This window comes from Podarcis tiliguerta, assembly GCF_965153285.1.
Source record: "Podarcis tiliguerta genome assembly, chromosome: 13".
NCBI classification, from domain to species: Eukaryota; Metazoa; Chordata; class Lepidosauria; order Squamata; family Lacertidae; genus Podarcis; species Podarcis tiliguerta.
The window spans coordinates 47,055,543-47,081,646 of record NC_139546.1 but is presented as its reverse complement, the minus strand read 5'-3'; the positions used below and the strand labels follow the sequence as shown (position 1 = coordinate 47,081,646).

The window sequence follows — 26,104 nt, the reverse complement described above, 5'->3', positions numbered from 1 at the left end:
CAACACAGAAATTAAAAACACAGAAATTAAAAAACGCAGAAATTAAAAATAGACTGCTGTTGGTAAAAAGGGATTTAAAAATAAGACTCCTGCAGTATTTTTCAGTATATCATAGGCGACTTCAATTAATTAACTTTGCAATGGTTGCTATTTGTTGCTTTTTGTTTTTGATTATTTTTAAAAGCATTATTGCTTTTAAAAGAGGCTAACTTTGATGCATTAAAAAAATACCTCTTGAAGGCGAGAAGAAGGGATGCCTTTTCAACGATAATGTGCTCAGCTACTGCATTATTTAGGAAAAACAAATAAGGGCGTTCTGCCAGCAGCCCATATTTAACTGCATAAAAGAAAACCAGCTTTCTATCTTGTTCCCAGTAGTAGCTAAAGGGCTTCTTAAGTCTGCAAGCAAATATTCATAGCTTGGGAATTTAAAATGCAAATATGATGTTGGACGGAAATATTCAATTGTTTAAGCCCAATGCGAAAAATTAGGACTTTTCCTTCTGTATTTAAATATTGCTCAAATCTAATAGGTTCACATGAAAATATTTATTTATTTATTAAGCAAAGCTTTCTGCCACGTTTGGGTAGGCTTATTTTATGCGGATTCCCCCTGCAGTATGAGGTGGAGGCTAGATGTAAAATAACACCAATGCCTAAATGGCAATAATATTACCTAGTTAAAATTTTCAAATTCTAAACTGGTGTCTTTTTTGGGTGGTGGGGGCAAAATTAAGCCCTTTCCGAGCCAGCCAGGAGTCGAACCTAGAATCTTCTGATCCGTAGTCAGACGCGTTATCCATTGCGCCACTGGCCCTTGGACGTTCTGTGAGATTCACAGCGCCTTCCCTATAGAGCACGCTACGCCGGGCGAGCGCGACGAACAACTGAAAACCTGTGCCGCGACGCATGACGGGAACTGCAGTCCGCAGACGAGCGGAGAGCAAGGCATGCTGATCTTAACATCAGTGGAACATAAAAGACCACAAGCGCCTCTCCACCCAAGAGCATGATGGGAAACCGATTTCTTTCCCCCGAAGCCTCATTGAGCTAGAAAGCTATTTCCCCGCCCCCGGCCTGGAGTCTAATTGGCTCCTCCTCTCAGGCCTGCCCCGGAAAGGCCTCCTGCGATTGGCTGGACCTTTTATTATTTCCGCCCCCCCTCCGAGGGCGTCCGCTGATTGGCCAGGATGACGAAGTGGGCGCGGCTGCCGGGCTCCCGGCTCCTTGTGTGGCGGGCGATGGCGGCGAGCGCAGCGGCGGCGATGGCGGCGGCAGCGGCGTCCGCAGTGGGTCCGGGGGCGGCGGCGGCGCGCGTCTCCTGCGGGAGGGACTTGAGCTGCGTCCCGGAAGTGGCGGGCACCCTGGGAGCGGTCGCCAGGCAGGGGTGAGAGGGACCACGTGGTCCTCTGCTGACCTTTGACCCCTCCCTTAAGCGTGCCATGGTGACCCCTGACCTCTACCTGCGGGTCACCTGGGACCATCCTGGGCTGAGGGCTGGTTGGGTTTGCTTTGATTTATATTTTTTTAATGCCTTCCCATTTACTCAGGATCCCCGGGGTGACCTCTGACCCCAGGGGAGGTCATGCCACCTGACCCTTGACCTCAGAGAATGCAAAGGTGCTGCCTCTGTGTGGCTTCAACAGCTTCCCAGCAGGCAGAGACTCCCCTACCATAGAAGATCGTAGAATGGTAGAGTTGGAAGGGGCCCTCCAAGAGTCATCTAGTCCAACCCCCTGCAACACAGGAATCTCAGCTAAAGCATCCATGACAGATGGCCATCCAGCCTCCAGTGAAGGAAAGTCCACTACCACCCAAGGGAGACCGTTCCACTTTGGAACAGAAAGATGGGGATCAATGCATCCGCTTCATAGATCAGGACAATGGAACCTTTGGCATTCCATATCTTGCTGGCCTACAGCTTTTGTAACCCAGTCAAGGGGTTGGCCGCCATGGCTGGGGCTGACACAACTGGAGTCTATAACAGCATCTGGAGGGCCACCGGCTCCCCAGCTGTGACGTAGAGGAACCTTCCGCTAGGGCAGCCTTTCTCAACCTGTGGGTCCCCAGATGTTGGACTACAACTCCCATCACCCCTAGCTAGCAAGACCAGAGCTCAGGGATGATGGGAGTTGTAGTCCAACAACATCTGGGGGGACCCACAGGTTGAGAACTGCTGCCCTAGGGTGTGGTGTCAACTCTGCTTGATTTCTGCCACTAAGCTCACTGATGAGTGAAGCAGGTGGCAGAGTGGGTCAGTCTGGCTGTTTGAGCCCACCCAGGGATGGCTGTGGGCAGGATTCTTGCAGTGCAGGGAGTTGGACCGGATGACCCTTAGGGTCCTTCCAACTCTATCATTCATTGAGGAAACACTTACCGTATTTTTCACTCTATAAGACGCACCAGACCACAAGACGCACCTAGTTTTTGGAGGAGGAAAACAAGAAAAAATATATTCTGAATCTCAGAAGCCAGAACAGCAATAGGGATCGCTGCGCAGTGAAAGCAGCGATCCCTCTTGCTGTTCTGGCTTCTGGGATAGCTGCGCAGCCTGCATTCGCTCCATAAGACACACACACATTCCCCCTTACTTTTTAGGAGGGAAAAAGTGAGTCTTATAGAGCAAAAAATACGGTAATCTGTGAGTTTCTGCACCCTCAGCCTCGCTTGGGAAGTAGCTTGCAACCACCTACCCAACCATGAACTTTGATATCATCTGTGTGAGTTGCTGTGTTTAGACACTACATTCTAGCTTTGTAGTTACATCCTTTGCCATATATATATTTTGTAGGTCTAAAAATTTAGATTCAGTCTTTGTACTGTATATTGTAAGATTTTCTTCTCAGTCAAATTCCTGCGGTCACGAACCTGCAGAGCTATAGGTGAAACCTGGCTATTAATGTGACCATTGTTAGTGGCATACTGATGGCCTTGGAGGAGAAAAGAAATTAACTTTTCCAACAAGTGAGCGTTTCCCCCAGTTCTTGCTCAAGCTTCAATTCTGTCTCAAGGGATTCTATAGAAAAAACTCAACAATTCACGGGAGACAGTGTTGATTATCACCACTATAAAGATAACATCATCCCCAAAAAGAAAAGAAATGGGGATGGGACGTTGGTATAAGCTGTACAACCGTATTAAAATTTTAATCCACTAGTTAATCATTTTAATCCATTAATTAATAAACTTAGAAAAACTACAGGCAGCTTATCTCTTTTTTTTAAGCATTTGCTATCCCATCTTTCAATTAGTAGAGATGCTGAAGGTGCTTATGTTTTGATTGGCAGGTTAAAACAACAACAAAAAACCATGAAATAATCAGCGATTAAAGAGAGAAGAGGCAGTAGGTAGCACGTGAACTAACGTTATCAGGGAGGTTAAATTTAATTGCCTGGTTGGCCAAGTGGGAAGGCAATGGTCTTGCACAACAATTGAAGGCCAACAGAACGAGCAGATCTGCACTATACTTTAAAGCTATATCATGCGAGTTCAAACAGACATAGCTTCCTCCAGAGGTCCCTGGGAAAAAGGATTGATTTATTAAAGCACTCAGAGAATTGTAGCTCTTTGAGGGGAATAGGGAACTCCTGACAGTTCTCAGCACCCTTTGCAAACTGTGGCGTGATACTGTTTTAAATGTATAGAAAATATGGGGTCTGTTTGTTAAGATGCAACTCCCTTGTCAAACTCCAGAGACATCCACAGAGAAGGTTCTTTTCTGCATCCCAACCAAACACATCTCAGGTGCTGGTGGGATGCAGTGTTGTCATTTTAACTCGCAGTACCAGGATCTTAACTTCTCAATTTCCTCTCTCCTCACTCTGTAGGTTTGATTTCCTTTGCATGCCCATTTTCCACCCTCGCTACAAGAGGGAGTTTTTCCAGGAGCCAGCTAAAAACCGACCGGGACCCCAGACACGCTCTGACCTCTTGCTCTCGGGGAGAGGTGAGAACTTGGGAGCCCAGATTGCTGCTGTTGCTTTCTCTGTCCATTAAAGACTGGGCGGGAAGTAATGAATTTATTTACTTGTCAAAATATAGTGATATTCTCAAGGGCTTGGTGTAGGGAAGGCCCTTTGGTTTATTTTTTATTTATTTAACTCTCTTTCTCTCTAGATATATATATCTCACTTACTTTACCTCTATGCAGTTTACCAGAAACAAAGTTTAAAAGAAAGGAACAAAATCACAATAAAAAGTACAGTGGTGCCTCGCAAGACGAAAAGAATCCATTCCGCGAGTCTCTTCGTCTAGCGGTTTTTTCGTCTTGCGAAGCAAGCCCATAGAGAAATTCGTCCTGCGAAGCGCATTGAAAAACGGAAAACCCTTTTGTCTAGCAGGTTTTCCGTCTTGCGAGGCATTCGTCTTGCGGGGCACCACTGTACTCAGTGACCTCCTCCTAAGGAACTATCTCCCCTCCCCAAATCTTTATCCAAATCCAGACCTCCCAGCATTTGTAGTGGAAAACATTTGTCTGAACTGGCAATCACTGGTTAAGGATATAGAGATGGGCATACAGTCGTACCTTGGTTCCCGAACGCCTTGCAAGTTGAATGTTTTGGCTCCCAAATGCCACAAACCTGGAAGTGAGTTCTTTGGAACCTGAAAGTGGCTTCCGATTGGCTGCAGGAGCTTCCTGCAGCCAATCAGAAGCCGCACTTTGGTTTCCGAATGTTTTAGAAGCCGAATGGACTTCTGGAACAGATTCCGTTTGTCTTCCAAGGTATAACTGTACAGTGGTGCCCCGCAAGATGGAAAACCCGCTAGACGAAAGGGTTTTCCGTTTTGGAGGTGCTTCGCAGGACGAATTTCTCTATGGGCTTGCTTCGCAAGACGAAAATGTCTTGCGATTCTTGCGATTTTTTTTCGATCCCCACCCCCTTTTTCTAAGGCACTAAGCTGCTAATAGCCTTTTAGCAGCTAAGCCGCTAATAGCCGCTAAACCGCTAATAGCGCTAATCCGCTAATGGGCTTGCTTCGCAAGATGAAAAAACTGCTAGACGAAGAGACTCACAGAACGGATTCTTTTCGTCTTGCAAGGCACCACTGTACTTGTTACTGTGTGACCCATTGAGTAGTACAAGTTTTTTTAAATGAAAAAAAGCTTTCATTTGGTTTTAAAGGGCAAGCTGCATTCTCATGGTGGCTATTGGCTCTGAACAAGCTGTCTGTCTCTCCCCAAATGAATGGTCACATTCTCCTTGACATCCTGCTTCCTTGCAGACTGGAACACCCTGATTGTGGGCAAACTGTCCCCATGGATCCGAGCAGACTCCAATGTGGAAAAGGTTCGCAGGAATTCTGAGGCGGTGAGTGAGCTTGGCAACGAAGGGTTGGGAGGTGTTTCTGGAATGGTCTACAAAGGTTTGCGTGCAGTGCTTGGAAGAGGGGGAAACTGGCCACCAAGACTTTAAAAACTACCTTGCCATGTTAGACTCAAAACTCCGTCTTGGCCACCATTTCAGAAGTGAGCAGCCAGATCATAAGCAGGGGGTGCTGATTTGTCTATTAAAATCTGTGTAAATTCAATTTGGGACGCGGGTGGCGCTGTGGGTAAAACCTCAGCTCCTAGGACTTGCCGATCGCATGGTCGCCAGTTCGCGGCGGGGTGCGCTCCTGTCGTTCGGTCCCAGCGCCTGCCAACCTAGCAGTTCGAAAGCACCCCCGGGTGCAAGTAGATAAATAGGGACCGCTTACCAGCGGGAAGGTAAACGGCGTTCCGTGTGCTGCGCTGGCTCGCCAGATGCAGCTTGTCACGCTGGCCATGTGACCCGGAAGTGTCTGCGGACAGCGCTGGCTCCCGGCCTCTAGAGTGAGATGAGCGCACAACCCTAGAATCTGGCAAGACTGGCCCGAACGGGCAGGGGTATCTTTACCTTTAAATTCAATTTATTGTTGACGTGCTGAAAAAACATTTCAGCAGATGATGTTCTGTGTGTTCCTGGCATGTGGAAAGTGGAGGTATCTGGCATGGGAATGCCTGGTCCTAGCTATCCTAACTAATATCGCCTGAAATATAAATTAGTATGTGCTTCCTTTTTTTGACAAGGTACTTGTAACTGGTCAATAGCTTAAGGACCGCCCCTCCCCATACAAACCGACTCAACCCTTCACTTGTCACCTGAGGTCCTTCGCTACGTCCTCACCCTCCCAGAGAGGTTCAGAGGGTGGCAGCAACAGAACGGGCCTTTTCTGTGGTGGCTCCCCAATTGTGGAACGCTCTCTCTAGAGAGGCTCGCCTGGTGCCGTTGGTACATTAGGCGCCAGGCAAAAACTTTCCTCTATACTCAGGCCTATGGCTATTAAATAATCTATGACCTGTAAAATTGTGGGACAGAAGATGGTGTTTCTTTGATTATTAGGCTGTACATTCACATGCTTTTTAACTATGTTTTTATTATGTTTTTGTCATTGATACATTTATAATATTGTATGCCACCCTGGCATCATTTGATAAAGGGCGGCATATAAATTGAATTAATAATAATAATGCCAATGGCTGTCATGACATCTGTGGTACTGAATTCCATAAATTAAATGTGCATTGCATAAAGGGACAGAGCTTTGGTCGTTCTAGCTCAGCATCAGCCACTCCGATTGGTGGAAACTTTCCAAGGTCTCTTTCCAGATCTGCTACCTGATATTTTTTTAGCTAGAGATTCCGATGATTGAATCTCTAGCCTTCTACATGCAAAGCAGGCCCTGAGCCACTAAGCCAGGAGTAGCCAATATGGTACACTCTAGACCAGGGGTACACAACCTGCTCCACCTTCCAGATGTTTCTGGACTACAAATCCCATCAGCCCCAGCCAGCATAGCCAGTGATGAGGGATGATGGGAGTTGCAGTCCAGAAACATCTGGAGGGCCGCAGGTTGTGCATCCCTGTTCTAAGATGCTGTTGGACTTCTATCATCATACCCAGCATGTGTGGTGTGGCCAATGGTCAGAGATGATGGGAGTTGTAGTCCAACAAAATCTGGAGGGCGCCATCTTAGCTGCTGGCCATTTCCAATAATTCCTCCTTTTGTTTTGCCCTGAACCTCTTGTTTGCTTGTTTCCTTGTATCGCTTGGAGTTCTTGTGGAGGGAAAATGAGGTTTCCTTTCTTTTATTGCATTGCCCTTTGAAAAAGGAAACACCAGCCATTCTAAACCTTCCTCCAGTTTTGCTGTACAGTATATCTTTTCAAGTTTGATTTTGGCAATAATTTTACATGCTATTCTATGCTTTCTCTGTCCTCCGCAGGCCATGTTACAGGAGCTGAATTTTGGGGCGTACTTGGGACTCCCAGCGTTCCTGCTGCCTCTGAAGCAGGCAGACAACCCCAACTTGGCCCGCGTTCTGTGTAACCACATCAATACTGGGCATCACACTTCCATGGTAAGGGCATCAAATACTTCGCCCCCTGCCGTTAGATCCACAGTACACCTGCAAAAACCTCACCTGCATCCCTCTGACATGCCACTTGTTTGTTGGTACAAATGAAAAAATAAATGCCATTCAAAGCAATGCAATGAAACACAATACTACTACTACTACTACAACAACATTTCTATGCCGCCTATCTGGCTAGGTTGTCCCAACCACTCTGGCTGGCTTCCAACAAAACATTAAAAACACAATTAAACATCAAACACTGAAATTTTCCCTATATAGGGTTGCCTTCAGGTGTCTTCTAAAAGTCAGTTTCCAAAACGAAAACCCTAATTTACCTTTCATCGGAATTTATCTTTCATCAGAAGGTGACGGAGGTTTCTATGCAGAGGTTGGGTGGACATCCACCAGGGATTCTTTCTCTGTGATTCCTGCTCTGCCGGGGGTGGGTTGGGCTAGATGACCCCTGGGGGTTCATTCCATCCCTACGATTCTCTGATTTTGTCAATATGCTCAGGCCATTGTTGAAGACAAGGGCCAACCAGTGGCGTAGCGTGGGGGGTGCAGGGGGGGGCTGGCCGCACTGGGCGCAACATCTGGGGGGGGGGGCGCTCTCTCACTCGCAGCTCTCTGCCCCTACCTGGCTCAATCACTCTCTCTCACTGCAGTGCTGGCTGTGCGAATCCGATCCGAGCCGCCGGGTCGCCGTCCACTGTGGAGGGGAGGGTGCCAGGCGTGCGGTGCGGTGCGGAGAGAGAGTGAGGGACTATCTGTGGGAGGGACAGTGCAGCGGGGGGGGGGCGCAAATTACTTGCCTTGCCCCGGGTTAGGGGGCGCAAATTACTTGCCTTGCCCCGGGTGCTGACACCCACGCTACGCCACTGGGACCAACCAACACTTGCCTTCCTGCTTCATGCATGTGATCATTTCCCCCCTCCCTTTCCCCCTCCCTCAAATTTAGTTCTGGATGCGGGTCCCACTGCTGGCCCCTGAGGACTTGCGGGACGACGTTATCGAGAACGAGGCAGTGCAGGAGATAGAGGACGAGTCTGCAGGCGAGGAGAAGACCTGGCAGTGGTGAGCGAGGAATCGGCTGGCAGCAGGAACCTGGGTGGAAACTGGGAAGGCAGAGCCAGTTTGCTACTGAATAAGAACAGAGTGCAAGTCACACTTTTAAAACTGAGGTTTTGTTTGTTTTATTTTCATTTTTACCGCCCTGAGATCTGTGGATGAAGGGCGGTATACAAATTTATTTTTATTATTTTAAAAAAACAATTAATCTCTTCTTATGAAACCTCTTGAAATGACTTGGCAATAAATACATAATTTCATTTATGAAAACAGTTGAGACAATCATATACATAAATAAACCTGTATACAAACAATTGCAAAGAGGCCCTTTTTCACCTGGATGCAGCCCAGTACTTAAGGCAGAAGTGAGATGGTTTCCATAACCCCATATTCATTTATCCCAAACTGGGCAAGAAGTGAATCGAGGGCTCTTGACCTCGCTAGAGGTTATTGTCTCTCTTTAAAAGCAGGGGCGGAATCCAGATTCATTCTTGGAACTCTTGTTACGCTGCTGAAGAACTAGATACTGTGTTCCTTTTTGAAAAAAAGGTTTCAATCCTTCAATACCGGCTGTTTCAGTTCGTGTGGCCATTTGTGGCAAAGTGTGGCTGCCCTTTTGGCCCACCTCTCCTAAGACTCAACACCTGAGTCTTCTGACTCACCTCCTGAACACATCACTCGTTCCACTAGATGCGCAAGCAAGTCCTGAGGGAGAAAGAGAGGAAGGAAGGGAGGGGAAGAGGACAATGCAGGTCAGAGGAAGAGACCGGGGATGCCAGCCTTCTCATGGGGCCACATGGGTTTCTTGTTCCTCCAGGTGGCACAATTTCCGGACGCTGTGTGACTACAACAAGCGTGTTGCCGTGGGTGAGTGTCGAGACGGGGGGGGGCACCCCCAGAGGCTGGGGGAAGGAGGCTTGCACCCCATGGAACCCTCAAGGTGCAGAGTCTGGCGCCTCTTCTCTTCCTTTGACGCCTTTTTGTGCCTTCTCCTCAGCGCTGGAGGTGGGCCCCGACCTGCCGTCCAATCACGTCATTGACCGCTGGCTGGGGGAGCCAATCAAAGCGGCCATACTGCCCACCAGCATCTTCCTGACCAATAAGAAAGGCTTCCCTGTCCTCTCCAAGATGCATCAGCGCCTGGTCTTCCGCCTGCTGAAGGTCAGCTTCCCCCTTTTCTGCCTTGAGAACAGGATGCTGGGCTGGATCGGCCATTGGCCGGATCCAGCAGCCTCTTCTCACGTTCTTACCTGCTTCTTTCCATCATTGGAACCCTGAGTTTATCGCCTGTGTGAAGGGTTACCTGTCTAAATTCTTCTCTACCTTTCCCAGAACAACTCTGGCTGTTGGAAAGAGCACGACGCCATCCTCTCTAGGGCGCCATTTTCTGCGACAAAGCCATTTTGGGAGAGAGCCTTCCTTTTTGCGAGGGCATGCAAGGAATAAAAGGGGGGGGGGCAGAATTAGCAGTAGAGAATTCTGAGCTACGGCCCCACGTGATTTTGCTAAATTAAATCCCCCTGAAGAGAAAACGTTAGCTCTACGTGTGAAAAGATGTATGACTAGAACAGGTGCCTGGCAGGTAACTCCTGAGGGACTTGCAGGCTGTGAGGTTGAAGCAGGCATCTGGGAGATCTAGCTAAGCCGAAATAACCTGTGATTGAAATAATCTTATATTATTTGCCTGCTTGTTCCTGTCTCCATCCCTCTCCTTTCCTATTTCTCTGGGTCTGTTTTTAGATCTGGGGTGCGATCATCCAGCATGTGGGCCTAATCCAGGTCTCCCTGCTCCACGTTAGACGTAATGTCAGATGCGGGGCTGGTAAAAGCTGAGCTTGAGTGATTTGCAGAGCCTGCAAAGCCTATTGTATGACACTTCCCAAGAGTCCGGTGGTTGCCAGGCATTTGCGAAGTGCTGTGCACGGGACTTTGACAGGTGTCAGTCAACTCTCAAATGATTGATAGGCAGGCTTTGCAAAGGGGAGGTGAGGAACTGGCCTGCCAGGCCGGGAAGGTTCCCCGAAGCGTCATGTACACAGTTAACGCTAACAATAATTTGCAGAGCGATGGGTCACCAGGGTGGATGAGCGGATATTTTAGTGTGAGCCGGGACGGTGTAGGGGTTAGACTGTTGGACTAAGATGCGGCAGACCAGGGTTCAAATCTCCACTCTGCCATGAAGCTTGCTGGGTGATTTTGGGTCTGTCAGCCTGACCTACTTCGCAGGGTTGTTGTGAGGATAACGGAGGGAGGCAGAGAACCCTGTACGCCACTTTGAGCTCCTTGGGGAAAGGCTGGATGTAAAGAAATAAACTTGGCCCTTCCACTCCCTCCCCCCAGCTTGAGGTGCAGTTCATCATCACAGGCTCCCACCACCATCCGGAAAAGGAGTTCTGCTCCTACCTGCAGTACCTGGAGTACCTGAGCCAGAACCGCCCTCCTCCTTCCGCCTACGAGCTCTTTGCAAAGGGCTATGAAGACTATCTCCAGTCCCCGCTGCAGGTGAGTCTCCTGGCTTCAAGGTCCTCTCCAGCTCTCAGTACGCGAGTTGCTCCCTCTCGGCCTTCATTGTCCACCTCTGAAAACTGACCACTTTGGATGTGTGAGAAGCATCACATCAAAGGTGTTGCAAAGAGGACTGTTGTGTGTTTTGGCTGAATTCCACCACCCTGGTGCGAAACCCACATTGAGGAAGCCTGCACATATTTTGCTTTGGCGTAACTTGCTTGGCTACGGTTTGCCGAGTGCCTCCTCTTCCTTCCCAAATTGCTCTGGGGGTGTGGGCATGACAAGGAGCAGGTGAGATTGCCTCCTCTTCCCCAGCCTGTGGAGGCAAAGGAGCAGAGGGGCCCTCCCTGTCGGGCTGCCCCATGCCAACGCCGCCTTTCCCACTCGCCTCTTCTTCCTCATCTGACTTCCACTGCAACCAGGATTGTCGCCCAACAACAACCAGGTTGTTGTTGTTGGACTAAAATAGTCTGATCTATCTCTGGATGCTTTAGGATGCTAATAAATCACCGTATTTTTCGCCCTATAAGACGCACTTTTTCCACTCCAAAAATGAAGGGGAAATGTGTGTGCGTCCTATGGGGCGAATGCAGGCTTCAGGAAGCCCTGCGCAACCCTCGGGAGACCGGCTCCGAGGGTTGCGCAGAGCTGCCTCCAGTCCCGGGCTCAGCGCAGCTCTGCGCGGCCATTGGGAGCCAGGCGTGAAGTCCCGTCCGGCTCCCGATGGCCGCACAGAGCTGCCTGCAGTCCCGGGCTCAGCGCACTTCTCCCCATCACCAGCCCCACAAGCTCGGGGGACAGCGGGGAGGCGGAGCACGCCTTCCCGCTGTTCCCAGACCTGGTTCTTCCAGCCCCGCACCTGGGGGGGGGAAATAAAATATTTTTTTATTTATTCCCCCCCCCCAAAAAAAAACTAGGTGCGTCCTATGGGCCGGTGCTGGGACGCGGGTGGCGCTGTGGGTAAAAGCCTCAGCACCTAGGGCTTGCCGATCGAAAGGTCGGCGGTTCGAATCCCCGCTGCGGGGTGCGCTCCCGTTGTTCGGTCCCAGCGCCTGCCAACCTAGCAGTTCGAAAGCACTCTTGGGTGCAAGTAGATAAATAGGGACCGCTTACCAGCGGGAAGGTAAACGGCGTTTCCGTGTGCGGCTCTGGCTCGCCAGAGCAGCGATGTCACGCTGGCCACGTGACCCGGAAGTGTCTTTGGACAGCGCTGGCCCCCGGCCTCTTGAGTGAGATGGGTGCACAACCCTAGAGTCTGTCAAGACTGGCCCGTACAGGCAGGGGTACCTTTACCTTTACTTTTTATGGGCCGGTGCGTCCTATGGTGCGCAAAATACGGTATGATGGTGATGCTTTAGTTAGGATTCCTGCATTGCAAGGGTTGGACTGGAATTCCCTCGGGGTCCCTTGCAGCTCTATGAGTCTGTGATCTTCCCATTTGACCTCTGTAGTGTGTTACTTTGGTGTGTCTTTCCCATCCGCTGATCTCCTTGCCCACAATGCTGGAAGTCCTGCTCCTTAACAAACACCCGGCCCCTTTGTTTGCTGTGTTGCCCACACTGGGTGTGAAGCCTTTCTCCTTGTGGTGCTTTTTCCCCGCACAGCCCCTGATGGATAACCTGGAATCCCAGACGTATGAGGTGTTTGAGAAGGACCCTATCAAGTACTCCCAGTACCAACAGGTTGGTGTGTGGTGGAGAAGAGGTGTGAGGCTTGCTGAGAGGGAGGTTGGAGCTATGAGAGAGGGGCAAGAAGTGGGGAGGGAAAGAGTGGGGGGAGGGGTATGTGGGGAGGAGCACAGGCCAAATATTTGTGCTTGGATGGAACACAGAAGCTGGTTGGAGCACTGAAGGGCCAACATGTTGTGGGAAGGAGGGAAAACTAGAGGGAAGGGTTGCTAATGGGCCTTCCTGGTGTTGTGGGACTACAACTCCCATCAGCCCCAGCTGATGGCAAATAGGGGTGATGGGAGTTGTAGTCTAGCAGTGCCTTGAGAACGCCACATTTGGTCTAGAGAGAGGGAGGCCTCATAAGGAACGTGTTTTGTGAAGGGGAGATTGGAGTGGGAACATTAGCAGCTAGTTCTCGATGGCGGGGAGAGGAACTGACTTTTACAGACGCACTCCAACCCATTATTCTCACCCTGTTAGGCGATATACAAGTGCCTCCTAGACCGTGTGCCTGATGAGGAGAAAGAAACTAACGTTCAGTGAGTAAGAATCCCAACTGTGAGCTGGGTTGGCCTCATCTGACCACCTTTGCGGAGGATGCTGGGAAATGGGAGGATGTGGGAGGCACCCTTTGGCACTTTTTAGCCAGCCATTTATTGCCACGTTATATTTCTTTATAAAACATTTCTATATCTGTATGTCATTTCAGATAGATATATATATATACACACACACACACACACACACACACACACACACCGTATTTTTCGCTCTATAAGACGCACCAGACCACAAGACGCACCTAGTTTTTGGAGGAGGAAAACAAGAAAGAAAAAATAATAATCTGAATCTCAGAAGCCAGAACAGCAAGAGTGATCGCTGTGCTGTGAAAGCAGCGATCCCTCTTGCTCTTCTGGCTTCTGGGATAGCTGCGCAGCCTGCATTCGCTCCATAAGACGCACACACATCTCCCCTTTTTAGGAGGGAAAAAGTGAGTCTTATAGAGCAAAAAATACGGTATTATGTCAAAGCTGTTTACAGCAATAAAATCATCATTTTTTATTTGTATGCCACCTTTCCATAGTTAAAAAAACAATGCTCAAGGCGGCTTACAGCATAAGAAGATTACATAATTACAAAAGTCATAAACAATAAATAAACCACATCAAAAAAATACACAACCAAATGGGAAACAATTACCACATAAATCAAAATCGAAAACTAAGAATTTTAAGCAATAAAAACATATAAAAAACAAGTTTTAAGCAATAAAAAGATGTAACCGTACAATAAAAACATATTAAAAGGTTAAAAACAAACATCGGTTAACGGTTGTGGAAGGATGTATTCCCAATTGCCTGCTGGAATAGAAAAGTTTTCAGCAGGGTCAGTAGTATATGAGCAGGCAGGGAAGCGTATACCATTTCAGTTCTGTTCCGCTTGTGGTGCCACCTTAGTGGGGATGAAACTCCTGCTCAGCACCACCTGCCCCATTTTCCTTTCATATAAGTGGATTATAAGTTGAAAAGGGCCCTCTCCCTGTTTCTTCTTACTCGGCTTGAACTCCCAGATCCTGTAATCTGCACAGTGTCTTTCAAGCCGCCCCCCCACCAGCAGGAGCAACAAATTTACTGCTGGCTCTTCCAAGAAAAGCTTGACATCAAAACTACCACAGGGTGCACCCAGAGAAACACACCGTTTGTTGAAGCTTTCTCCTTTTTTGTCTCTGTCTTGCCCTGAGCGCAGGCTCCAGCAGTTTCTTGTAGCACATTAAAAATAAATAAAGAGGAATGAACAGTTCGGAAGCAGGGTTTCTCGTTTTTAAGAGAAATCAGCACTCCTTCACTTTTAACTCTTCTCTCGCTGAGAAGACTGTGTTCGGGAGCGCTAGGCCTGTTTCCTGCGCACACTTAAATTGGGAGTGAACACCATTGAACCCTGCAGGAGCACTCCTGAGGAGTAAAGGTCAAAAATCCAACTGCGTGTGTGGGTTAAAATGAAGTAGCCCAACTTGTGTTTGAACGTGGCCTAGCGGGAATTGGCGTACTTCCTTCAGAAATGGAGCACGGATAATTGCCTTCCCTCACAAGACATAGGTGGACCTTGAGTTTATTGTGCTTTTGGGGTCTGCGTCAACGGCTCTTTCCAGCTGGTCAGCCATCTTGCCCCCATCTGGAGAATAAGCTGCTTAGTTGCCTGTTATTTTAGCACCCCTCCCCAGAGCCTAGGACTTGCCGATCATAAGGTCGGCGGTTCGAATCCCCGCTACGGGGTGAGCTCCCGTTGCTCAGTCCCTGCTCCTGCCAACCAAGCAGTTCAAAAGCACATCAAAGTGCAAGTAGACAACTAGGTACCACTCCGGCGGGAAGGTAAATGGCGTTTCCGTGCGCTGCTCTGGTTCACCAGAAGTGGCATAGTCATGCTGGCCACATGATCCGGAAGCTGTCTGCGGACAAACACCGGCTCCCTTGGCCAATAAAGCGAGATGAGTGCTGCAACCCCAGAGTCGGCCACAACTGGACCTAATGGTCAGGGGTCCCTTTACCTTTACAGCGTCTTTCTCCTTTTTCCCTTCTCTCCTTCCCCATCTGATTTTAACCTTTAAAGCCCTATACGGCCTAGGACCCTCGTACCTACGGGACCGCCTCTCCTGGTATGCCCCACAGAGAAACCTACGGTCTGCAAATAAAAATATCCTGAAGGTCCCAGGCCTCAGAGAGGTTAGGCTGGCCTCAACTAGAGCCAGGGCTTTCTCGGCTGTGGCTCCAATCTGGTGGAACACTCTGTCTCAAGAGACTAGGGCCCTGCGGGACCTGACATCTTTCCGCAGGGCCTGCAAGACAGAGTTGTTCCACCAGGCCTTTGGTCAGGGCACAGCCTGACTCCCTCCTCTGGCAATCTGCACAGAATCTTGCTTAATGGTTGCCATCAATTTGATTTTAATTAATTTTTATAATGAAAGGTTTTTAGAATGTTGGATTATTTTGATTGTTGTTAGCCGCCCTGAGCCCAGCTTTGGCCGGGGAGGGCGGGGTATAAATAAAATTTATTATTATTATTATTATTATTATCTGCTCAGGGTGGTGATGGTGCTTGGAGCAGGACGGGGGCCCCTTGTGAATGCTTCCCTCCGCGCTGCGCGACAGGCCGACAGACACATCAAGATTTACGCTGTGGAGAAAAACCCCAATGCTGTGGTGACGTAAGTACTTTAGCCCTTTTCCCCCCTGGGTGGAAATGGAAATGAAACATTTTGTGCCCACTCTTCTGTGAGGAGAGCAGGTGAAACCCACACAGGCCCCCTTTCTGGCTGTGAGGAAAAGGAAACTGGAAAACTGCAGGATTTTGGAAGTTTTACAGGACTGGGGCTCTGCTCTTCATCCTGGACAAACTAACAAATTGAAAGATTTATTATTATTATTATTATTATTATTATTTTTTAAATAATATTTTATTTTCCACATTCAATAAAGAAACAGAAAACAAATCGACAAACACATCAAAAAAAACAATAGCAAAAACAAAACAATACATACATTATACAAAAAGAAAAAAAAAATGAAAGAGATAAGAATAAAAAAATTAAAAACAAATATTATGTCATTGTATTCTTCAGCATTAACTTAAGTCTGCGACTTCCCCATGCCTTCCCACTCTGTATTCTAGATCTTATATTCTGGTAGTAAACTCTTTCCCTCTGGCGTATCTTTGGTTCAGATTAATGTTATTGTCTTATTTATCCTTACCTTTCCCTATGTCTTACTAAATATACTTTCTGTAACATTGTCGTTTTTATAATAACATTCTTGTACATTCAATCTGATACCTCAAACGTTCATAATTTTATAATGTTTCTGTAGATAATCTTTAAATTTCCTCCAGTCTTCCTTCACCATCTCTTCTCCCTGGTCTCTGATTCTGCCAGTCATTTCTGCAAGTTCCATATAGTCAATGAGCTTCATTTGCCATTCTTCCAGCGTGGGTAAATCCTGCGTCTTCCAGTATTGCGCGATGAGTATTCTTGCTGCTGTTGTAGCATACATAAAAAGAGTTCTATCCTTCACTTGAACCTGTTGGTTTACCATACCCAGGAGAAAGGCTTCTGGGGTCTTTCTAAATGTATATTTAAATATTTTTTTCAATTCATTATAAATCATTTCCCAGAAAACCTTGATCCTTGGGCACGTCCACCAAAGGTGAAAGAAGGTACCTTCTGCTTCTTTACATTTCCAGCATTTATTATCAGGCATATGATACATTTTTGCAAGCTTGACTGGTGTCATGTACCACCTATATATCATTTTCATTATATTCTCTCTTAAGGCATTACATGCCGTAAACTTTATTCCAGTGGTCCACAACCTTTCCCAGTCAGCAAACATTATGTTATGGCCAACGTCTTGAGCCCATTTAATCATAGCCGATTTCACTTCCTCATCCTGTGTGTTCCATTTCAGCAGCAAATTATACATTCTAGACAATATTTTTGTTTTAGGTTCTAATAGTTCTGTTTCCAATTTTGATTTTTCCACCTGGAAGCCAATTTTTCTGTCCATTTTAAATACCTCCATTATTTGATAATAATGAAGCCAATCTCGGACTTTACTTTTTAGTTTGTCAAAACTCTGCAATTTCAGTTTGTCACCATCCTGTTCTAAGATCTCCCAATACTTCGGCCAATTTGCCTCCATATTGAGTCTCTTTACTGCCTTAGCTTCCATTGGAGACAACCACCTTGGGGTTTTGTTTTCCAAAAGATCTTTGTATCTGATCCAGACATTGAACAGTGCTTTTCTAACAATGTGAATTTTGAACATTCTATGCACTTTAACTTTATCATACCATAGATATGCATGCCAGCCAAATGCATTATTAAACCCTTCTAAATCCAGTATGTCTGTGTTTTCAAGAAGTAGCCATTCCTTCAACCAGCAGAAAGCTGCTGCTTCATAATAGAGTTTTAGGTCTGGCAGGGCAAAGCCCCCTCTTTCTTTAACGTCTGTTAATATTTTAAATTTTATCCTTGGCTTTTTGCCTATTTTTTACAATAGTTGGTGGTAATGATAACTTGAAGGTATAAGATTGCATCAGTAAGTCCTCCGCAGGTCATTGCATCTTATTGCCTCAGGCAAATGCCCCAAAACTGGAACCGAGATGGGAGATAATGCAGGAAACCGCAATCTAGAATGTTTTGCTGTCTGCAGATTAACAGATAGTGCAAATTTTGCTCTCTGGCACCCCCCCTTCTTTGTTGTTGTTTCTTAACTGGGGAAGAGAAAATGCCTTCTGAACTAGGGAGGGCTTGGGTTTCCTCTCTGTCCCCCTTCCCTTTGTATTACATGTTAGTTTAAAATGGAAGCTTCTAGGCAGATACCTTGTACATTGGTTTGTATTCTTTGGGCAGGTTCCTAATTAATCAATAGATTTTAGCAGGCTGCTGAAATATAATTACAGGCACATTTGCACTCCCTGTTACTAAATATAACAGCAATAATACTATTACCTCGTTGCGGCATGAGGAGTGAAAAGGCTTTGTTCCCTCTTAGAGGCCTCACCCAACCCTGCCGTACTCCCTATATAAGCTGCAGGTGGGAGACCTGATGACACACTCGTTTTTTCCTTACTGGTGAGGAGGCTTCATACTGTGAGTCAAGTGGGGAGTTCAGTTCACAGTGCCCCCAGGGAAATGGCATTGTCCTAGCCAGGTTTGGGGAACCTGAGGTCCTCTGGCTGTTGCTGGACTACAACTCCCATGAGCCCTAGCAAGTATGCCTGAGTACAGCAACAGCAAAGGCTCCCCCACAACTTAGTCCACACTGTAGAGATGTATTACTGGGAAACAGCAAAAGTTTGCTTTTCCTGTGACTCTCCTTCTCAGCCTTGTGCAAACGCGGTGGTTAACTCGAATGGCTTTCAAAGAGGATTAGAGAAATTCACGGAGGATTAGGCTATTGATAGCTACTAACCCTTATAGTAAGGCTCTCCTTCCACTGCTGAGATTACCAGTTACTAGAAACTGCAGTGCTCATTGCAATGAGGCCGAGGATACATTCTTCCATATGTGGTGGACCTGTAAAAGAGTATTGGGAAATAATTTATAATGAGTTGGAAAAAAATGTTTTAGAGCACTTTTCCAAAAGAAAAAAAACAGAGTCCTTTTTGTTGGAGATAATTCAGATGGAAATTCCCAGGTGTCGAAAAAGGTTATTTATGTATGCCACTACGATGGCCCGTGTTCTCTTAGCCCAAAAATGGAAAGCAAGTGATGTCCCAACCAAAGAAGAATGGCAACTTAAAACTGATGGAATATGCGCAGCTTGCGGATCTAACTTATAGAATAAGAGAACAAGAAGAACATTCGTTCTTCGTAAAGATTTTAAAATGTTTATTGAATATATGGAGGGAAATTGTGTGCACTTGAAAACACTGGCAGCATAAAGATAAATTCAACAGTGTAAGAAAGTTTTGATGGATGTAATAATGGAATACTGAACGGTTTAGTTTATATAACATATGCATGGAAAGAGGAGAAGGGAAGTCATTGATATCTTAAGGTTGTTTAAATGTGCATTCTGAATTGTAAAACAAAATTTATTAAAAAAAACCTGCAGTGCTGTTATGCTCCAGTTTGCAGGCTTCTCCAAGGTGTCTTGTTGGCCACTGTGAGCGGATAATACTGGACCAGACGGGCCTGTAACTTGATCCAGCAGGGCTTCCTCTGTATTCTTACACACAGATTATAAAACCCCTCGTTTTGCAGTGTGGCAATAAGGGGGAAGGTGGTGGAGCTGTGGCGTCGCCAGAACAAAGAGCCAGGGAAGGAAAAAGCTGGGAACAGTTACTCATTCCAGCCTCCCTTTGAGTGGGGTTGAGGGGTCCACATGCCCATACCTTGAGTCTCCCTGATGTCCTTGTGGGATTGAAATGTCGGGATAACCTGCTCTGCACACCAAGGTGTTTTATGACCCTCCTAAGGAGCCTTATAAGAAGAGCCCAGCTGAATCGGGCCTATCTAGTCCAGCATCATATTCTCACAGTGGCCAACCAGATTCCTCTTCTGGGAAACCCACAAGCTGGACCTACCTGAGGGCAACAGCAGCTGAGGGTGAAACTGTGCCAGTTTGCGGCCCTTGACCTCTGCCTTCCCTTCCTGCAGGCTGGAGAGCTGGCAGTACGAGGAATGGGGTTCCCAGGTGACGGTGGTCTCCTGCGACATGCGTGAGTGGGAAGCCCCCGAGAAGGCTGACCTCATGGTGTCGGAGTTGCTGGGGTCCTTTGCTGACAACGAGCTGTCCCCAGAGTGCCTGGATGGGGCAGAGCACTGCCTGAAAGGTGAGGGGGGTACAGTGGAGGGCAGCCCACGGACAGGGAGAGTATAATTTGGGGGGGTTGTTTTGAGTGGGGAGGGAGCACTGCTTTGAGCATCTAGATCAGGGGTCTGCAACCTTTAAGAGAAAAAGAGCCACTTGGACCCGTTTCCGAAGAAAAAAAACTGGGAGCCGCAAAACTCGTCATTATAAAAATAACTTTTTTGTCACTTTTTTATTATTTCTTTGTTTGACCCCTCAGAATTACTCCTCCTCATAGAAATAAACGTTAAATTAACAAATTACCTTTTTTGGTGTGTGTGTTCTTCACTCCCCTTCAAAACAGTGACCAGTGTACATGCCCCCTTTCAATGCAGTGACCAGCGTACATGCCCCTTACAATGTAGTGGGCGGGCGGGAAGGTGACGTCGGGACGGTGTGTGACTAACGCACGCACCGCCCCCATGCGACATCACAGCCAGCACAGCGCCCGCCACAGTGGGGAGTGTCGGGGCGCACAGTGCGCCTCCTCCCCTCGCTAGTATCCGCCCCGGAGCCGCGGCAAAGGTGTAAAAGAGCCACATGCGGCTCCGGAGCCGCGGGTTGCAGACCCCTGATCTAGATGCTAAGTGTGTTAGGCCTACCAGCCAGTTCCAAGCCCCTGATGCCTTTTCCCTTCTCCCCATACGCAGAAGGAGGGGTGAGCATCCCAGGCGACTACACCTCCTTCCTGGGCCCAATCTCGTCCTCGAAGCTCTACAACGAAGTGCGCGTCTGTCGCGAGAAAGACCGCGACCCCGAGGTGAGACTTTCTCCATGCCCTGTGATCTGCAGTTCTGCAGTTGCTGCATCCATAAAAAATAAAAACTGTTGTATGGAAAAAAAAGCAGGATTTTGTGATCTCTGTGAATAACACAGGCAGAAAATGGCACTTTTCCTAACCATCGGTAATGCATGAAAACATTGGGTCAAGGTTACAAAGAATACCCCTTTATTGTTTCAATACCACACACACACACACACAAGTGTATTTGGAAGGATATGAGACCAGACAGCTAAATTCAGCCAAGACAACAGAGTCTTGTAGCACCTGGAAGATGGGAACGTATGTTACGGCCATAAGCTTTCGTGGAATGGACTCTTGTCCGGAAAAGCCTATGTCAGTATTGAACTCCCAGCTCCCATCAGCCCAAACCTGCAGAGCCAACAACCAGGGATGGTGGGACTTGTGGTTCAACAACATCTGGACAGCACAGTGTTTGTTACTGACGGCTTTTGGGGCATAATAAATGTGCTAGTTTTCCAGTTGCTACAAGATGGCTCTGATATCTTCTCTTAGCCTCTTCTTTTGCAGGCTAAATGTGCCCAGCTCCCTCAACCGTTCCCCATAAGGCTTGGCTTCCAGCCCAAATGTTATCAGAGGCGAAGAGCTTGTTACAATAAGGACTAGACGCTTGTTGTTAATGCATTTGTAAAAGAATCGGTGTTGAGAGCACGGGGAATGACATGGTCCGTAGGGACAGGAGAGATTAGTGACATGAACTGAACTGTTTTGAACTTGTCAGTTCAAGTTCCATGAACCCAGCAGACGAAGGAAGACAGTATTCTTTTGAATAAAGCCTAACACAGTTTTTATACAACTGTCTCATTCCCCACCCTCCCAAATAATAGGAGGAAATACCGTATTTTTTGCTCTATAAGACGCACCACACCACAAGACGCACCTAGTTTTTGGAGGAGGAAAACAAGAAAAAAAATATTCTGAATCTCAAGCCAGAACAGCAAGAGGGATCGCTGCGCAGTGAAAGCAGCAATCCCTCTTGCTGTTCTGGCTTCTGGGATAGCTGCGCAGCCTGCATTCGCTCCATAAGACGCATACACATTTCCCCTTATTTTTTAGGAGGGAAAAAGTGAGTCTTATAGAGCAAAAAATACAGTAATTGCAAACCTTTTAACATGGCTCTGTCAAGTACAACAAGCAGTCAGCGCCTATGTATGCAAAGTGAATTTTAGAACAGTGTCCTAACAGCATTTTGTTCTGTTCCTGTCTTTCACGTCCCCAGGCTCAGTTTGAAATGCCTTATGTTGTCCGGCTCCACAACTTCCACCAGTTGGCACCCCCGCAGGCATGCTTCTCCTTCAAGCACCCTAACCCAGGTATGAGAAGGGCTGCAGAGGAGCTAACTGCACGTTCCCTGCTGAGGAGGGTGGGGCTTGGACTAGCCACACGATGTGGCAAGAACTGCTAGTCACACCTTTAAAAACCAAACTGCCATAGAACCTGGGTTGGCGCAGACCAGGTGAGTGGTGGGCGATCAGCTTGTGCCCTTAAGAGAGCAAGGTGGGCCGTCCTTTGAGGGGGCGTGGCCTTGGCTGACCACACCCTCTTCCTTCTTGTAGACAGAGTCAAAGACAACAACCGCTACCAGACACTGGAGTTCCCTGTGGATGTAAACACAGTGCTTCACGGCTTCGCAGGCTACTTTGAGACCACTCTGTATGGAGACATCACTCTCAGTAAGTTGAGGGGAGATAAGGGGGATTATTTATTTCATTTAAATACTTTTAAACCCGTGAAATGTATGACATTTGCAGCATACAAAACTGCAACAAAAGCAATTTAAAACGTCAGTAGCCACTGGTAGGTAAAAAGAAATTTGTGTTGCAAAGGCCCGTCCGAATAACAGGTTTTTTTGAGAGACTCCCGAAAGGCAAGAATTAATATTACATTATTTATTAAATTTGTATACCGCCCTATATCTGTAGATATAGGGATAAAATTACAATATAAAAAAACACAAAATACATAATAAAAATAAGAGCAAAAACAACTCAACAATCCCCATTCCACAACACATTTCAAAGGGCGTTGGATGTCAGTCAGCCAAAGGCCTGGTCAAAAAGGGAACATTTTTGCCCGGCACTTAAAGGTATATAATGAAAGTGCCAGCCCAAACTTCCTTGGGAAGAACATTGCACAAATGAGAAGCCACTGCAGAAAAGGCCCTGTTCTTGTGTTGCCACCCTTTGGACCTCCCATGGAGGGGGCACACGAAGAAGGGCCTCAGATGATGATCTCAGGGTCCGGGTGGGTTCATAGGGAGAGAGGCGGTGTTGAGGTATTGCAGTCCTGAGCCATTCCTGCTGAATGGTTACTGCTGAGCCTTTAATGGCAGGGAGTTCCACAGGATAGGGAACCTGTCGCACTGAAGGTTTGCTTCCTAGCAAAGGCCAACAGAAGCTCAGGTGGTGGGGAGCCACCAGGTGTGCCCCCTCAGAGGCTGAAGGGGTGGAGTGAGCGGTCTTGCTTTGATGTTGCAGAACGTGCCTTTTTCAATGTTTCCTCCGCCTAGGTATTCGGCCTGAGACTCACTCACCTGGCATGTTTTCGTGGTTCCCTATCTTCTTCCCTCTCAAGGTAAGTGCTTCCTTAAACACTCCCTTGTGGGAGAGGAAGGCATCCCTTGTTACCGCTGGGCAGTAAGGGAACCTCCAAGGTGATAAGAACAGCTGTAGGAGGTGTGGGCATTTTGTACGCTTTACATTCAGTGGGGAAAAACACAACAATGTGTGCCAGGATAATCAAATGCTATTTAAGGCAACACGGTTTCTGTCTCCTCATCTCTGTCTTTGCCACTTCTTCCCCCACTGTCTCTCCTCCTCTGCCCTTTTACACACCTTTTCTTTGCTTTTGATCTCTTTTTGACTTTTTTCCCTTTTATTGTGGGCAATGGTAGGACTGGGTGGTTCTTCTAAATTGGTTTTTACATCTATAAGAAAACCTATTGGGGGGGGGGGGGAATAACAATACAGGATGCTCCCAGCTAGCCCACACATTCCTCATGCTTTAGGATTAGGGCTGAGAGCACAAGGCTTTCATCAAGAGTAGGCAAGTGAGAACTGTCTGAGCACAGGCTGAGCTTGATGGAGCACTGTCCCGTTTGCCCTAGTAGACTGCCTCCAGCGGAGAAATTATTTATTATTTCTCAAATTATTAGGTGCTTTCTTCTTCTTTGGCGATTACTCGTAGCCGAGGAAGATTGTCTTCCATGAAAACAGTTTTAACAGTGACTGTGGAGGCCAATTCTGGATCCGCACGTCCTTCCACAGTGGGGACATAGGTTTCCAGGTGGGAACTGATTATGGTGAGGGTTTGCCAAGTGTGCCTTCCTCTTAGCACGCTTCTCCCTTTCGTCCTGAGTGTCTTCAAAGCCCATGACACCTTTGGTAAAGGCTGTTCTCCAATTGGAGCGCTCGCAGGCCAGTGTTTCCCAGTTGTGTGCGTTTATACTACATTTTTAAAGATTTGCCTCGAGAGAGTCTTTAAACCTCTCTCCTGCCCAAGGCAACCCAAAGTGACTTACAACCAAACAAGAGAAGGGAAGAAAAGTCTTTAGCAGACCACTGAGGGAAAAGGACTTGTGGACAAAGGTTCCTTATATAACACTGTATTAGGGTGGTGTTATCCTGGTTTGTGAACAGGCCCTCAGCTATTCATGCTCTTCTCTCCCCTCCCCCCTCCAGCAACCCATGAATGTGCAGGCAGGTGAGCGCATTCGCGTAGCCTTCTGGCGCTGCAGCAACTCAAAGAAAGTGTGGTACGAGTGGGCCGTAGTCTCTCCCATGTGCTCCGTCATCCACAACCCCACAGGACGTTCCTACACCATTGGACTATGAGAGGAGTCAAGTCCATTCCCCTTAACCAAGTTCTTGCTGCCAGCCCTGAGACACAAGAAATCCTCTTTCCACTCAGAGGAGCATCAGAGACTGTGCAGAGGCCCGGAGGGGCTCCAACGTTGCTGCGGGTGTAGGTCCAGGAAAGGTCCATTCTTAACACCTGCCGTTGTTCCATGTGTTGCTTCCGGTCTGTGAAATTTCAATAAAGTCATTCAAATGTGTATTTGGAGCTGCTGTCTGTGATGAAGCAGGGAACTCGCTTTCGATATTTGGTTTTGAAAGCGATACAACCGTTTTAGAATTAGCTGCCATCTTCTGTCGTGACGTCTTAACTTAGATGGCTTTAAACAGCAATTAAAACCAGTTGAAGACAGCTCTGCTGATGGCTGTTAACTGTCGCAGCTAAGTAGAACTTCCATGTTCAGAGGCAGTCTATCAGGAACCAGGGCCAACAGGATGCACATCAGCTGGAGGCCCCAAGCATCCCTGAACCGCTCCGGTCTTACCAAACAGAAGACCCAACAGTTGTTATGAAAATATTTTCTACGCAATGCTGGCTTATTTTATTTTATTTCCTAAATTTATACTCTGCTTGGTTGTGAAAAAACCTTGAAGCGGTTTACAAAAGTATAAGACAGAGGAAAAAAATCACAACCCTACATACAAAAGTTAAAATGCTAAAACGGGTTAAAATTCCTTCAACTTCCTAAGCATCAGCAGGCGCCGAAAAAGAGTACAGCGGAGGCACCTGCTCCATGTCAAGAGGCAGGGAGTTCCACAGTGCCCAAACAGGTTGAGTAGGCCCTGTATGTAGGGCAAGGCACCTGCGTAGGTTTCTCATTCAAAAATGCTCCAGCTCTTCCTTGCTGGGCAGGGTTGTGGACCCACAAGCGCCAAAACTAGTTACAAACCAGTTTAAATCCGATATGTGCTCTGACCGCAGGAGCAACTTATATGAAGCACTGCTGCCATTATCATTTTATCTGATTTGGTGGTGTGCCCTTTGCCCCCAAAGGCATTTAAAAGGAAATGGCTCTTTCGTGCTTGATGCAGGATTCACGGGGAAGATAAGGGGGTGGCATTGGGTGTCCCATTTTATATGTGTCCCCCCACTTTATATGGTTTAAAGGTGGTGCGAGAGGTGCCCCAGGGGAGGGAAGCCATCTTGGATCGGGCTGGGCGATGATTGGCTTCCGCCGCAGCCCGTAGGACCGCGGGAGTCGTAGCAGGTTCTGTTGCCATGGCAACTGTGCGGCACAGCCCCCCCCCCTCCGTTCCATCTTTTTTCACAGGAGCTCCTGGCTTCTACCAGGAAAGAGGCCTTGCCGCCGCCACGAAGCAGTCAATCAGGGATTCGCTTCCACCACGAAGGCCTCCGTCCAATCAGCTCATGCGATTGGGTGCCGTTTCCTAAGCTTTTCATATAATTAAATAGCTTGAGGAGCCCCTCTCCTTCGAGGAATGACAGCCAATGCTGATTGTTATGGCGAACAATAC

At 47.5% G+C, this 26,104-nt stretch overlaps 1 protein-coding gene and 1 long non-coding RNA gene across 2 annotated transcripts; one reads left to right on the top strand and one right to left on the bottom strand.

Annotated features, from left to right (window-relative positions):
* The first annotated feature begins 1,084 nt into the window (after positions 1-1,084).
* On the top strand, positions 1,085-24,828 carry PRMT5 (protein arginine methyltransferase 5). The gene is made up of 17 exons (XM_083410320.1): positions 1,085-1,387; positions 3,828-3,946; positions 5,224-5,309; positions 7,246-7,380; positions 8,336-8,451; positions 9,263-9,312; positions 9,443-9,606; positions 10,786-10,947; positions 12,558-12,635; positions 13,104-13,162; positions 15,703-15,825; positions 19,780-19,955; positions 20,623-20,732; positions 21,994-22,087; positions 22,331-22,447; positions 23,284-23,348; positions 24,455-24,828. Exons 1-17 carry the CDS (start codon positions 1,191-1,193, stop codon positions 24,605-24,607), a joined length of 2,004 nt encoding a protein of 667 aa, XP_083266446.1. The 5' UTR covers positions 1,085-1,190; the 3' UTR covers positions 24,608-24,828.
* On the bottom strand, positions 1,160-3,828 carry LOC310663270. Its single transcript, XR_014504459.1, has 2 exons — positions 2,634-3,828; positions 1,160-2,372 (listed from the first exon to the last, which is right to left on the bottom strand). It is a non-coding gene; the product is annotated as an uncharacterized lncRNA (long non-coding RNA).
* Positions 24,829-26,104: the final 1,276 nt, after the last annotated feature.